Below are 16457 nucleotides of genomic sequence, written 5' to 3'. Positions count from 1 at the left end.
AGCAGGTACTGATTATAGTAATCCCATAAATCATACAGATACGGGCCCATTATCTTTCCTATAGTTTTATATAGACCATCTGTTTTTTTTTTCCCCCACTATCTCTGCCGTTGTGTCTTTTACACGATCTGAATGTATGTCTTCTACTTTATATCATAAATTGTTGGTGCATTTTGTATTTTATTTTCACTGACACCCTCACTGGCTTAAGCACATGTACAGTACCGCTCTCTAATCATTAATCATAGCCGCGACTACCCTTTTTACCACAATTGTCTTTTGTGTTTGAGAAGGTGTTCTGTTATCCTGAAAGTTTATGTGCAGTTGAAAATGTTTAAAAAAAACAAAACACAAAAACAAGCATGACACAGACGCACACACGCATGCGCACAAAACTCCACTGGTCAGACTTTTTGTCTGTCGTGCGTCTGTTTCCAGTCAAGCCGTCCTGTGGCCTTTTTGAGCTACTGGCTCCTTTGGCAGCATTACGCTCAGGTCACAGATCCATGAGGAAACAGCAAAACAGTGATTTTGAGTAAGATTTACCGTAGTTTACATAGGGTCTATTTTACTGTAGAGTACAATATGTGGCTTTCTTTGTCGCTGTCTCCTCATCCCCTGTGGGTAAGGGAAAATAGAAACACTCACTTATCGCCACAGTATGTACTAGGGGTGTTAAAAAAAAATCGATTCGGCGATATATCGCGATACTACATCGCGCGATTCTCGAATCGATTTAATAATCGGCAGAATCGATTTTTTTTTTTTTTTTTTTTTTTTTTTTTTTTTTTTTTTTTTTTTTAGGATTCACAACTTGAGCATGGAAGAATGTTATATGAATGGAACATTAAGCCTTAATATTTTATTTTAATGCTGTTCAAACATGAAACAGATTACAACCTCTATAAGACTGAAATTTCAGATAAATAAATAATACATTTTCATATAAATCTTACACTCTACAAGCTTACTGATTAGTATTTTCTAAATTTGAATGAAAAAAAATCGCAACAATCGACTTATAAATTCGTATCGGGATTAATCGGTATCGAATCGAATCGTGACCTGTGAATCGTGATACGAATCGAATCGTCAGGTAGTAGGCAATTCACACCCCTAGTATGTACACATTTTTCTTTGAATTGTGGACATATTGTTGCAGAAACCCACCCACAGCTGAGTCACTTGCGTGTAGTGCCAGCAGCTCCTGGTCTGTCATGTGCCTACATGCACATAAACACACACACATACATTTATAGTTACCGACACTCAGAGACTCACAAACCAGCAGAACACCTGTCGAACGGCATGGCTCGCTCCAGGACACCTTCGACTTATGAGCTCATCGGAAAAGCAATTAAAGGCAGCATAGGCCCTGCACGCTTGCGTAATGTTTTGTTTTGCTACTTGGCTTCGAAATTAACTAAACCTGTCAGAAGTCATCTGGCTGACGTGAGCTGGGCTATATTTATTTATTTTCGGTTGGAGAAGCTGGACACATAGTCCCAGCGCTGCCTCATGTCCAATAATGAACCAATTCTGAGGGGGCGATTAGCTGGCTAAAACACGCATGCTCCCACTCTTCTTGATGGGGTTGGGGGTCGTGGGGCATGTGTTTTTTTTTTTTTTTTCCAACCTCTGATGGTTGGGTCATGGCCCTGTAGTTTGGAGGTTGTGCCCTTTTTAAGGTTGGGCCCGTGACTTTAGTCTCCTCTGGGAACATGATGCTGTACACAGACTTTGCATTGTAACACAATATATGCTGTATGATGATAAATACATAAAAAGAGGATAGGACTTCAGTGGGATGATATGAAAGAAGTATTAGAGGAGTCAAGAAAAAAATACGTTGGATGTTTAGTTTTCGAGGCCTTGCTTTCGTCCGGTCTCATGATTCAACATGGACTCCGCCTGAGAGCAGCGTGATGTCAGAGAGCTGTAAAACAACACCAGCAGCCCCACACTCACTTTTAAGTCTACTGGTCTTAAGCCTTTAGAGAGAAAAAAAATAACCTTTGACATTAATAGGTCCATTGTGGGTGAGTCAAGGTAAGTGTGTCCTCATATGTCTGCACATACATGGCGCAGTTCACTCGTGTTTTCTCGAGGAATAATTTATGAAGTAAGAAAAACACATCTGTTATCATTGTCATCACTTTCTGTAATTACCCATGTGCCACCTTGTTAGAGCAGAGAAAACAACAGTTAACGTCCCGCTGAGGCTTCCCCCTAAGCATGTCAGGCTGTTTCACGATGCTGCCTGCTTCAAAGGAGGTGTCATTCTACGGCTGTTGTGCCATCACAATGATGGAACAAGAACACGTTTGTGTTTATAGCCTTGGTCTTCAAAGGCCTAAAAGGCAGTCAACACACTTTTTGTGTCTGTGATACTGTGAGATTACTACAGAGATAATGTTGGCTCTTTGGGAAAAAGAAAACTTTGCACCCATACATTTTGTACATGAAATCTTGCAATCCTATTTTTCATTCGAAAAGTCTGGCCTAACTTTCAACACATTTTTAGAATTTCTTTGGTCATTAAGAAATGTGGCTGGCAGTGGTACTACTTAACTCACAGTGTCTAATCCCCAAGTGCTTCCTGACATTAAAAAAAAAGAAAAAAAATGTTCCTTGTATCACTGACTTCACTCTGTGCGATTTGTCAACCCCATAACACGCTCAGCCAAATTTGTGCCACTTTTTTTTACAACCTGGCAACCAAACGTCTTCCAAGCACAACTCTTTCATTTCCAACTGTTGTCATTGGGCCTTGTGATGGTGAAATCCATTTGACTCGAGAAATTACCTCAGGTTGTGAAAGAGCATGCATCATGCATTTGCAACTTCTTTTCTATAACTGTAAGTAGCTTTGGATGTGTAAAATCATGACAGTGAAATACAGTTGCAAGAATAAGCATGTGAATCATTTGAACTTTCTTGAATTTGGAAGAAGCTGTTGGATGTTGCACAGAACTATTGGCAAACTATTGTGTGGACAGATCAAACCAAAGTTGAGTTGTTTGGAAATAACACAGGAGGGACGGGACAGAACAAAACAAAACACAACACACAACACTTAAACCTCATTCCAACCAAGGCTATTCTTGTTAACTAAAACTAACAAAAAAAAACAAATTAAAATTCAAAAAACAATTTCGTTAACAAAATAAAAATAAAAACGGAAATGCTTTTTAAAAAACGAAAACTAACAGAAACTACATTTTATGTTTACAAAACTAACTGAAACAAACTATAATTACAGCAAAAATGTTCTTTGTTTTAGTCTTTGGCAATTAATGCATGAGCCTTTGGGGATGATTTAAATGTGATTTTAAGTAGATTTATTTTGACATTAACCGGAATAAGGATGTTTGAAAGTATGTCACACAGAATTGACATCATCTAGCAGCAGCCAATAGAAAAGCACCTTCAGATGACGTCGCTCCCATGGTGTTTTTTCTGTTTGTTTTTTTTTTTTAATATTGCGCACAAGTAATACAAGTGAACATTAATGCTATTCTCGATGGGAAAGAGCAGATGTCCGTGGTTGTGCACTGTCGAGAAAACTATGTGTGACGGTAACATGTGGTGAGAAGGTAAACTTCAGAATAGTGTACCAAAAAATACCGTATTTTCCGCACTATAAGGCGCACCTTCAATCAATAACATTTTAAAACTTTTTCCATATATAAGGCGCTACAGTAGAGGCTGGGGTTACGTTATGCATCCATTAGATGGTGCTGCGCTAAAGGGAATGTCAACATTCAACTGTCAACAGTCAAATAGGTCAGTCAAACTTTAATAGATTACAAACCAGCTTTCTGTCAACTCTATTCACTCCCAAAATGAATAAACAGCTGTGTTATTATTTTCTCTGAGGTAAAGTATTAGTATTAGCTAGCGATCCAAGATGGCGGGATCTTCTGCGCATGCACGTCACCGATCGTGCAGGGTCACCGATAGCGTCTTGACAGCGAGACCTGTTGCGGCTCAATATTGATCCATATATAAGGCACACTGGATTATAAGGCGCATGGTCAGCTTTTGAAAAAATTGAAGGCTCTTAGTTGCGCCTTATAGTGCGGAAAATACGGTACATAGACATCAATGCCTTGCTTCATTTTTATTTTAAGGTTGTTCCCGACAGTATGTGGTTGACGTGGCGGCTGTCTTGACTCGTCTCTTCGCTCTCAGTTGGGGCCGGTTTATATAGCCGTCACAAACTGACAATCAGCAGAATGCCTTGTGGTAGAAAGGCGCTTTCATATGATGGCATCTCATGGGGCAATCACCTCTTAATGCATTAATTTTCTTAATATATTTACAAAGTTAACAAGTTTTTATAAGGGTGGGAACTGGGAACTGTGTGGTGGCTTCATTATGGCTCAGTAGAAGTGTAACTCGCTCAAAAAAACAAACATTTTTGTGCCCTCAACTTCGCGGAAATTCACCTAGATAGGCGTGGAACGTAACACCTGCGAAAAGTGAAGGGGCGCTGTATTCATAAAATAATGACAAACAAAAATGAAAAACAATTCACACGTTCGTTTTGCACATTGTCACTTTGAAACTGTATTGTTACTTAAAACTGTGAAACATTTGGATGCAAATCCCATTATTGTCTAGTTCGGATCTGCCACAGGATCCTCAATCATTTTATTTTTATTTTTTAATACAGATGTTCACAGCCTTTTTCAAAACTGCACTGTTGCACTGTCTACATTTTGTGTTCAGTAAATGGACACATTTTTTTGTGTGGTTTAAGAAAACTGTCTATTTTGTATCTTACAACAATTCGTACCTTTGGTATTTATGCACAAATTGAGGTAATTGGGGTCTACACACTTTCTTGCAACTGTAGCTGTATTATTTTTGCTTTGGTCTCTTGACAGCAGATAAGCTTCTTTGGTTGAGATAATTCTATTAAATCATACACAATGCATATTTTCTATGCTCATTTTTCCTCTTAATAATAAATCAAATAGGTTGATTACTTGTGGTGTGGTTGATGATTGTGCTTTATCCGCATACAGTTTTTTCTCCAAACCCTGAATTTAAAGTCAATTACCGAATATGTGTTTACTATGCCTTTTGGGTTCTTTCTTGCTTATGCTGTTCTAGTCTATGATGAAACTAGTAGAAGTTGGCTTCCAGCACTACACCTAAAGCCAAGTCCTATTAGGCAGCCGCATTGTGGTAAAGGAGTTCAAGCCACAGGGCTGAGATTATGATTCCTATTTAGGAAAAGGCGAGAGTGGATGCATGGTGACAAAAGAAGACTGAAGGTGGAAAAAGTAGTGCAAAATGGAGGATGACAGCGATCTGGACGCTGAAGTGAGAGATTGTAATGGTAATGTGGTGTGGAGGTTGTGGTACAAGGGAAGGAGGGGTGGAAGATGGATGGGAGAACACAAGGGTGGGTTATGGAATAGATTTGCATTAGAGGTGAATGCCAGAAAAACTGTTGTTAAGGACACAAGACATTTGGGAGGTGTGAGGGGAAATATTACGACGGAACTGATGGAAAGTATACTGCATCGGAAGATAGATGAAACAATAAATGAAGGATTTGTAGTTTGACTTGAGGAAAACATTTGTCTTTTTTTGTCATTATGTATCCATTGCACATCATGATGATTAAAACCGTTTTCACTGGTAAATGATTGACACACAAAAAAACATTTGAGTACATTTAGTGTTGTACTACACTTACAGTACACACACACATGTTTTACATTGCACATAATTTCAGTCAAACATCACAAATCGCTGAACTTTGTGTTAGTGAAGCAAATTAGTGCTGCTTTATTTACATTGTTTCACATTCATATAAAAGGACCAGAGAGGAATGCCTGCTGAGAATGCCATTGTATGTGGTGTATATTGGCATATATATGTATGTCTATGTGCATGATTGTCACATCTGCAACACAGCAAGCAATCAGGCTTCCAGTCACACACCACGCACACGCATGCATGCGCTCACACTGATTCCCCTTTGCCTTGGGGCCTGAAACAGCAGAATGGGGTCTTGTCCAAAGTACCATTAAACTTCTTGAAAGTCCTGCCGCTAGAGCTAAAACATCCTCCTGTCGTCATGCTGGGACATTCCACGGCACGCCAGAGACCCTGCACTAATCCTGCCGGCATGGGAATCATTATTGATAGGATCCTAACGCATTACCTCAGGGCTCGCTTATTGTTGGTAAAGATTATTATTTAAGAGTAAACCAAAATACAGCCAAAGTCTCAAGTTTCATAGAAATTTATCAGAAGAAAATATTATTATTGGCTTAGAGTGCTACCTCTTTGAACAGTCCATTTGGAGGAAAAATAGTCTTTGCTGCTCTCCAATAAACAGCTTTATACATTCAAGATATGTAGGTCACACTGAGAGTAATCCAATCCGAAGGATATTCTTTGTATATTAACCAAATTGTTTTGTGTCACTTGAGAACTTTTGTGTGACTTGCACTTTTGAAACACTTTTTCTTCTGCTTTCTATGTGTCCAGGTGCAGTCCTGTTGGCCAGTGTCCAGGGTATATCTATCAACGTGGACCCAATCTTCTGCACATGGCTGCTGCATCAGCCTCGTAGAGGGAGCAGCAGGCAACAACAACAGGTGTGAGATGCTTCTTTTAGTTATTTTAGCATTCAAACATCTTTTCCATCTTCATTTGTGGTGATAAAATGCAGTTACTCTATTATGCTGTTTCACTCCCACTAGCGTGAGTGAATGCGTGTATCTGACTTGTTTAGGGCCTTGCATTATTTTCCATGCAAATGGTGTCATGCACAAGCCCTTCATTTGAAGGACATTATAAAAAATTTTGTAAGAAAAAGACCAAAGCCATTAGTTGGGTTTCCATCCACCCATTTTTATTCAAATTTTTAATAAATGCGAAAATAAAACTTGAATGGAAACGCTAGAAATTCGAAAAAGGGCCCAAAATTCGCATAAAGGTTTTTACGCTTAGAAGGGGTGGGTGAAGCGTATCGGAAAAAGGAAAATGCAAATTTTGGCAATGGAAACAGGTTTTGTGAATAACCAATGACAAGACCTGATACACGTCGCACATTTTGACCGGATATTATGTCGCACGTTTTCACCGGATATTGCGTCACACGTACGTTTGTAATTCCAAAGCAATGTTGGAGGATAAAGTAAGGTATATTGGGGGGGGGGACCACAAAACAGAAATCTTCTTGGAATTAATTAAAGAAGCGAATGTTAATGCAATTTTGGATGGAAAACAGCAAATAAACGCTGGGGTTTATCAATGAATACAGTCGCTTCCTGTTTTTCTTATTCTTTTAAATTACTACTAGATCACATCTCTATGGTGTATTCCGCCACCTACAGCGGCAGAGTTCCCTCTCAATATTTGCAAAAGAAGAACAGATGGAAACCGGCATAAGTCGCATGTCTGTTTTGCGCATTTTCTCAAAATTTTCTTTAAAATTTCAAAACATTTGGATGGAAACCTGACTGATTTGTTTACTTTACCATTCTGTTCATACCAGTGTGGAAAAGTGACATAAGCGCAGGAAAAACAATACATGGAATGAAATTTAGATTCAAGATCTAGATATTTGTGAGGTATAGTATAAGCAGCTCGGAAGATGGATGGATGGATGGATATATATTTGTGTATTTCTTTATTTCTGCTACCAGATTCCACAAATGGCTGAGTCACAGCCACTGGTTTATTCACAATACTATTCAATACAATTCACAATTCACAATACTACATGTATATTCAATTGCAGAATCCAGGTCCAGTTCCTTTGACAAAGCGGAGAGAGGATGAAGTATCGGTAGGCAGCACATCATTGGCCAAACAGCCGTCCAATCAAGCTTCTGACTATGCAAGCAGCCCTGTCAAAACTAAGACTGTCACAGGTAAGTTTACTAACCACCAAATCTAACCTGATCTGCGTGTAGAGAAGGGCGGCTCTGCCTGGCATGACAATGCCTTCTCTATACAACTGCTGTCATGAACAGGCTAAAATATTCTAATTTATCATGATGGTATGTGTCATTTAACTTTTTTCCTGTATTAAATAAATGAACGCAATGGTATAAAAAGGTGGCATATGCATCTTTCAGGCCTTGTTTTGTGAATGTGCTACCTTTAGTTAATGGGCTACAGGTCCGTTCTTGGGATTCCTCAGATTAATCCCAAATTAAATGGGTAAATCAGACAGATGGGTATTTGGAATTAACATCATAAATTGGGGGGGAGATTCAGTGTCTCACATCATTTGTATTGGCTCAATACCCTGCTTCCAACTGGCCATGCCTGGAACTTATGATGTAAAGAGAGTACGATGCTGTTTTAGTAACACATTCAGCATAGCTACATTGCTACAGTAATCAAGGGGACTTTCCTCCAGTCTTTTAGTAGGTGCCTGTTAATGTGCAAGCAAATGTGCATAGACACACGACCCACTCACTGCAGATCATTTCCCCAGAAAGCGCTAAAGGCAAGGTGATATCATGCGGTAGACTTGCTGCTGCCCAGCTCAAATCTCAGAACCAATAATCTCTACATTTGGCAGGCAAGTATGTTACTCTGTCATTCTTGCGCTCAAGTTTTAGTGGCTGCATGTACCATGCACATGTTAAAAATATCACTGATTTGTAGAAGAGGCGTGGATGAATTGAACTGATTCATACCTTATCATTCTCTCTTGACAGTGGTATGACCCTTTTTATTTTGACAACTATTTGGTTCCTCAATTTTTTTTTTTTTTTTTTTTTTTTTTTTTTTTTTTTTTTTAAACACATTTAAGTGTGTGTGATTATCTGTTTGTTGCAACAATTTGAAATCAATATACGTCTACCCGGACAATTACTTCTTAAAGTGGTTCACATAAAAGTAACCTAAGGTTGTTGGTTTTTTTTTGTTACTGTTTTGTTGTTGTTGTTGTTGTTGTTGTTGTTTTTTATCTCTCTAATGAATGTTCTTTTTGGAAACCGTCTCGTGTTCCAATTCCCAACCTTCTCATTGTTCACTAACATCTACCAGAGAAATGAGCTCACTGGCCTTCCTTTTCAATCCTTCAATTAGCCATTGGCGCCCTAAGAGAATTCTGCTTTGCTGAGAAACCTATCCTCCAATCTGGCTCTGCTTCCCAAAATTTGGAACAAGAAGTGCTGCCTTTGTTCCTGTCTGCTAGTGGTCTGGATGATGGGATTATGTATAATTTTCCTGTTTACTGGGAGGACTAGAAAACGATAGAGTGAAATGGAAACATTTGCATTGTTTGTGCCATTAATCTGAAAGGTTGTCAAAAAATGTAATATGGTGGTCAGAACTGCGTTCCTCAGAGAAAATTTGGTAATCTCAGCCACGTAAGCAAAATCATGGTAGGCTGAGGAACAGGAAAGTTCATGGGTAAGGATAGATCTCACTTGCTATATATTTGTTATGACTAAACAAAAAGGGCTGATGGGATGCATTTATGTACACATAATTGATAGAGTTAACTGACGGGAAGACATATGTAGGCAGAATTGCACACTATACATAATCTCCTAGTAGCCTGATGGAAGTCAGGCAGGTTTTTATTGGCTCTGTGTGCTTTCCAGAATGGGATAATATTTTCATTGTGCAGTTTATATAGTTTAACTTCTTCTGGTACAGCCAATAATTTATCAAGGTAAGGATAGTTGTCTTGGCAAAGAAAACAAGACAAATTATAAATAATGAGATACGAGGCCCCTTCCTGAGAAGACTGGTTATAGTCTCAAAGGGACTCTTACTGTTAAATTTGAATGTATTTGGATGTCTCATACTGATTAGCCCATTCAAACTCTCATTGACTCAAGAGGGAATACATTTGTCTTTGTGTTTCCTCTTTGCGCTTTTATGAATGATAAGGGTATTAGTTCTTGTGGATCTTGGCTGCAGGATTTTAGGTCAAAGTGAAGTGAACAGAAAGGGAAGTCGGAGTTGTGAGAATAGAAGATGCAGTGATTTGAAACTGGGCTCACTCAATTTTAGGGACACACTAAGTCAGGTTTAAGTCAAGTTTATAGCCCTTGATCACAAAAGAGTGTCAAAGGGCTACACTTGCCACAAATATTAATGACATCCCGTGAACTACCACCATGTTCCTCACATATATACACACATTTGAAATTATCTTGGTGTTAACTCTCATTATGGGTTTCCTGTCATAAGTACTCTTTTTACTAGGGGTGTGAATTGCATAGTTCCTGACAATTCGATCCGTATCACGATTCATAGGTCTCGATTCGATTCGATACCGATTAATCCCAATATGAATTTACAAGTCGATTGTTGCGATTTTTTTACTCAAATTTAGAAAATACCATTCAGTAAACTTGTACATGTACAATGTAAAATTTGTATGAACATTTATTATTTATTAATCTGAAACTTCAGTTTTATAACTGAGCCACTGTATTTAACAAACAGGTTGTAACCTTTTTCATGTTAGAACAGCATTGAAATAAAATATTAAGGCTTAATGTTCCATTAATATAACATTCTTCCATGCTTAAGGTGTGAAAGTTAGACATTTTGTTGAATATTTTTCCATCAAAAATGGATGTTAAAAAAATCGATTCAGCTGCCTATTGAATCGATTCAAGAATCGCGTGCTGTAGTATCGCGATATATTGCCGAATCGATTTTTTTTTAACACCCCTACTTTTTACATACACCAATCCCATCAACGGTTCAGTCATTAACCTGTGCACATTTTTATTTTACATATATATTTATTGTCATTTACAATGTTGACATGGCAGCACATGCCAGAAGAACCCGATTGCTTCTTCTTTTTCTCACTTCCTTCACTCCGTCCACCTTAGATGACCTCATAACAATCTAGCCATTCCTGGCCACTCTATTATTAAGGGTAAACAATACTTGATGCAGAATCTATCATGGAACTGATTGAAGACTGCACCAAGAGCCAGACCAGTTATGGTAGTAAGAGCCACATACTTAATCGTTAACTATTGTAAACCTTCACATGACATCATGTACATTCCATTCGACTCCCGACCGCCAGACTACAATCACTTCTCCATGTACACTCTGATTGTGCTGTGACAAATGGTCACATAAATATTTAAATAAACAACTTGCATCCAAGAGAAATAGGCAGGGACATTTATTATCAATTTTGGAAGTTATTGGATGGGAAGAAAAGCCTACTTATTCAAAAAGTGGTCGAAGCAGTGACATGACATGGGTTGACTTCCTCTTTAACACCCAAAATACATTTTTGTACTCACATCTAAATAAAACATAAATAAATAAGCAAAATAATACCCCTGTATCTTTTCAGTCCATTACAATTGAAACATAATACTGGTGAACAAACAACATGTGCAAGTCTTCACTAGTATCTTTACTAGGAATGTTCAATACCAGTTTTTTTCTGACCAATACCGGTATGAGTTCTCAACTCTTGATTAGTCAGCGGTACCAATATGACTAGTACATTGGATATATGTAATTCCCCCAAAAATAAAGCTATCAATATAATTATGTATTTATTTATGTATTTATTTAAAGCAGTAGTGCCCATAACGCTTTAAAAATCCTCACATTCACCCACCAGTGGTCGGCTTCTGCCACTCAGGGCGCTGCCAGGTCCACTGGGAGTAAATCGGGTTTGAGTGTCTTGCTCAAGGACACTTTGATGTGGTCACCACTCACCAGGGGTGACGATCAAACCCACAAACTCATGGATGGGAGACGACCACTCTACCACTGAGTCACGCCTCCCCTAAAGAAAAACACACTTATGCGAATATAGCATTTTTCCCTAAAATAAAATTGCTAGAAATTAATGGCAATTCACCATTCTTTTCATTTTAATTTGAACTTCCTGATTTTAAAGTGGCCACAAGATATCGGCCGCATGTGCATTACAGCCAGCAGGTAACAACATGGCTTTACTACGTCACATCCGGTTTGACCGCTGTCTTTGCCGCTGGGAAGATTTTTGGCGCATAATTCAAAAATCATGAAATACTCGGTTAATATGTATTAATTCGAGGAACCATTCATTTTGGCGTGTATATTATGTTTAATAACAACATCTTAAAATGTGTCCCATACACTTTAATTGTGCATGTTAATAGACTGGGTGACACCATATTCCAAAAGCTTCCAGTTATGGACATTACCTTGGTTATTCTTTGATTGTACCACATCTTCAACTTGTTCTAGTCTTACACACTGATCTTATCAGGTATTGAGCTCCTGAGAAAACCTATATTCCTTAAACCAACACCTTTCAATATTGCCATAGAGAACCTGCCAGGTGCCGCCAATCATGAACTTTTCACTGGAACTTTAGATGCTGTGGTTTCGTTAGGACATTTTTTTTTTCTTTCGCTACCACTGAAATAATAATCTAAGAAGGTATATGTTTCTTTCTTTTTACTGTGTATGTATACATTTTATTTCAGAACACTCAGCACTAATTAAAAATGGTGTATTCTCACCGTTAGGAAAAAAAAACAAACAAAAAAACTAGGAAAAATGACACAGTGTTTCGCAAATATAAGTGAAAAAGAAAAAGAAAAGAGTAAATGCAAAAACTAAATTGCTAAACATGTTTCCATTGACATACAACTGAGAGCCATACACCTGTGAACTTAGCATTAAACACATACCCATTACCACATCCAAGTTATAAGCCAGTGACTACACATGCAGAGAAAATTCCAGGAATATTCTTCAGTGTCCACGTGATTCACATTATTTCTGTGCTTAACCATTTGGCTCTTTTAATGATGTATAGATGAATGGTATCTGAAGAGGCTGAGGTTTCTGTGACATCACCACGGATCCATGACAAATGTGGGATCGAGCTGCCGAGTAAGGCCGACCTAAATCATGAAATATGTCAAAATTTGTCTTCAGAGAAAACTCTTGTTAATCTCTGACACCATGATGGCTTTAACATGCGCAGACGTCAGGCTAATCTGGTAGAAAGTGCATTCTGCCTGTCTATGTCCTTCTCATCGGCTCGGTTTCTGCCTCTGTACTTAAACTTTCTCATCCCTCTCACATTTTTTTCCCACAGTGACTGTGCCTTAAACTCTTCTGGTGTGTTCTAAGATGCATTCAATCTGTGAAATATGAGGGGTTGTCGCTGCTGTTCAGCATGAATGTCTGCACAATCTGCTTTTGTCTGGACCACAGCAGGCATACCAGGATGTGTCATGTCTAGCTATTACTGTCTTTGTGTTTGAGTGTGCGTGCATATGTGCGCATCTGTGTGTGTGAGAGATATACATTTGCAAATTCTCAGTTAAAGGAGTACACAATACTGTCTGTTTATTTACCAGTAAATGGCTCGTTATTCTAAGATCATGAACAGCATCTGTGCCTTCTATTGTGATACCTCAATGTCCGACTATAATCCACTCTGTGAAATTGGACAAACTTCAATTTGGTCGACTGTATATGTATTAAGAGTAGGGGTGGGAGAAAAAAATCAATATCGCAATATATTGTTGCAATAAATTATTGATACACTGATGGTAGATATCGATATAATGTGTCCAGTTGTGCAGTGCTCAGAGGTAGTGAGGCACTATGCAGAACTGTGAACATTGTACAGTTTTGGCATTGAATAAATGCATAATTTGACATCTTCCTTTTTATGGGCTTTTGTTGTCTTTTTCAGTCACATATCATGATATATTGCTATTTTTTTTGACAATATATCAAAAATCGTAGATATCGTGTATTGTGATATTATCGATATCGTGAGCCAAATATCGTCACAGTATCGAATCGTGGTTTACCCGTATCGTCCCACCCCTAATTAAGAGTAATTTCTTCCTCAGTCCAAACTGGAGCCGTGCAATTAATCTAAATTCATTTACAATTTCAATTACATTCCACAATTACAAAATCGGCATAATCGTAAAAAAAATACTAATTTTGAGTTGAGTTGTTTAAATTTATACATTTTCACCTTTTTTTTTTTTAGTTTAAAATAACTAATTTAATACATTTTTTTTAATCCAAAAGGAACTTGCATAATTGTTCCAAATAACTTTGTCTTAATAATTTTGTTTAAACATTTTCTTGCTTTGTACCAATATTTTCTTCATAATTGAGCAGGCCCTCACTGTCACCATCATAGATCACGTTTACTCCACAGTATGTGTTTCAATGGCACTCTGTCATACAAGTATCAGTGCAATGCAAATACAGTATACACGTTTTAAACACAGAATCATTTCCTATAAGAAGCTTGTTGCAAATGACTGCTGACAATTTTGACAAAAGCCCGGACTGGTTGCCACTCAGTCACACGGAACACATAGCACCCGTCAACCATTCATACTCAAATTTCCCACCTCCAGTCACTGACTAAGAATCCATCACACACTGGCTGTACTTCATCATCTTTATCTTCACCGGTTGTCCTTTGTGCTACATTTGGAAGAAAGTAGTTTGAAGGTAAAACTTAACACTCAATTACTGGCCTACCAGTAGTCTACTGGTTTTATTTAATATTATTATTATTAACTTAAAGGCACCGTAAGGTGAATGTAGAGATTTGTTTCCAAAATCATAGTGGTACATCTGAAGATAATTGCTGCCAACATGCAAATACTGAGAGTGATGTTGGCGATATAGCATTAAACTGTTTTTCACCATTGGTGTACTTATATCAGCAGTTATCCAGCACAATTACGATGTGCAATTAGTTACCTACTATATGAGTACATCTCAAATGTATCTCCCATTCGATAAGTCTGCCGGTGTGGCTACTTTAGAGCGCCTCATTGCTGACTGCGAGTGTGCACATGTGGCACAGAAAAAGTTGGAATGGAAGGGGGTGGGGGGGTTGTCAAGTCCAACTTGACAGCCAGCATTTGGCCTTGGGGCTAGTGTGGTCGCTTTAGAGTGCCTCATTGTCAGCAGTGAGAGGGTACGTGTCATGGAGAGAAGGTGGAAGAACAAGGCAAAAAAAAAAAAAGACTAACTTCTCTGTGAAGTGTCAAGACATTTATTTTCGGCAGCACTGTTGAGTGGTTAGCGGCCCATCTGCCTCACAGTTCATGTGTTGTGTGTTCAAACCCAGGCTCTATCCATCCTGTGTGTTGTTTGCATTTTCTCTCTCTGCCTGTGTGGATTTTCTCCGGGCTACTTTGGTTTCGTCCCACATTAAAACAAATAACATGCATGGTAAAGTTAATCGAAGACTTTTCTGTAGGTGCGAATGGTTGTCTACACTTTATATGTTATGTACCCTCTGATCGAGTGAGGATAAGTGGTGCAGAGAATGAATGGATGGATATTAATTTCCACTTAAAATATGTTGCTATCTACAAGCTCTGCTTAAGAAGTGATGATAACTCGAGCAGTTTTTTTTTTAATCCAGTGTAATTTGTCTTTTCCATCCTATTCTCCAGAATCCCGTCCCCTTTCCGTTCTTATGAAGGTGATGCCTGACGCCACAGCCGTCGAGTCGTTGGCAATGTCAGAGGAACGGATGAAGGAGATCATTGGCCATGCCTGGGATTCTGTTAAGCGCCTTACTCTTCAGGTAACAAGCCACACCTGGCTTCTCTTTTGTATGTTTGTGGCATTACTGGCAATGATTGAATGGCCTTCTGGAACCGTCTAGTCGGGCTATGCCAGAGTCCTGAATGGGTCCAGTTGTGAAAACATGCACCTGTTGTTGGATATTATCTGAAAGTCCAATACATATATACCTGGCCCCACCTGTCAATAAAACATGTACCGGTAACCTGAAAACCTCAGTCAGCCGACCGCTGTCACTGTCACTGTCACCTGATTGGCCGACAGATGTAGATGTAGGCGTTTCTTTTTCTTGAAGTTAGAAGAGACTTGGTGAGAACAGATGTTTCTTCTTCATATAAATTATTTTCTGCAGGTTTTCCAACTGTGGCATAGAGCGCACAAATTTCAAAGTGCGTACTGTTTTACGCAAACTTGAATTTGCTTTTTGGACCGGGTTTTATGGAATATAGCACAAAAATGTTTTATTTTATTTTTTCCCCTGCACAAAAAGCTGAATTTCTCCGGACCGCTTCATCCAATTTTCAAAATTATTTCTGCATTGTACACAGGTTGAAGTGGCCTTTCCAACCATACTTTGCTTCTTTACAGATATTTTTTCTTTTCTTTTTTAAATGCTGTCATGTTAATGTCTTGGCAGGTTTATAAATGACTCGTAAGCAGGTGAGCCAACCTTTAATATAAACATTGCTTTTTAGGTGAGTCTAAACAATATAATTGCATGTTAATATAAGATGCATGTAAACAACCAGCGATGCAAATCCAACAGACTTTAGTAATCCCATTTAATTCTCATTGCTGGGACCACACAAACCGATGTATGTCAAACATGAAAGGAGGGCATGACGTGTGCGAATTGAGTGGGAAAAAAAGCTCCAAGAACCCAGATCTCATGT

General features: G+C 38.5%; 1 protein-coding gene across 2 annotated transcripts in view; it reads left to right on the top strand.

Moving 5' to 3' along the window:
- The window catches only part of vps13b (vacuolar protein sorting 13 homolog B), a 337411-nt gene that overhangs the window by 128433 nt on the left and 192521 nt on the right, over window positions 1–16457 (top strand). For both annotated transcript variants that reach the window (XM_077526198.1, XM_077526199.1), the window contains exons 20-22: window positions 6514–6623; window positions 7772–7904; window positions 15432–15565. In XM_077526198.1, the coding sequence (XP_077382324.1) occupies window positions 6514–6623; window positions 7772–7904; window positions 15432–15565 (377 nt within the window). The remainder of the gene's footprint in view (window positions 1–6513; window positions 6624–7771; window positions 7905–15431; window positions 15566–16457) is intronic.

Source organism: Festucalex cinctus, chromosome 7 (genome assembly GCF_051991245.1).
Source record: "Festucalex cinctus isolate MCC-2025b chromosome 7, RoL_Fcin_1.0, whole genome shotgun sequence".
Lineage (NCBI taxonomy): Eukaryota > Metazoa > Chordata > Actinopteri > Syngnathiformes > Syngnathidae > Festucalex > Festucalex cinctus.
The sequence above is the reverse complement of the archived record's forward strand: the minus strand, read 5'-3'. Positions and strand labels throughout refer to the sequence as shown.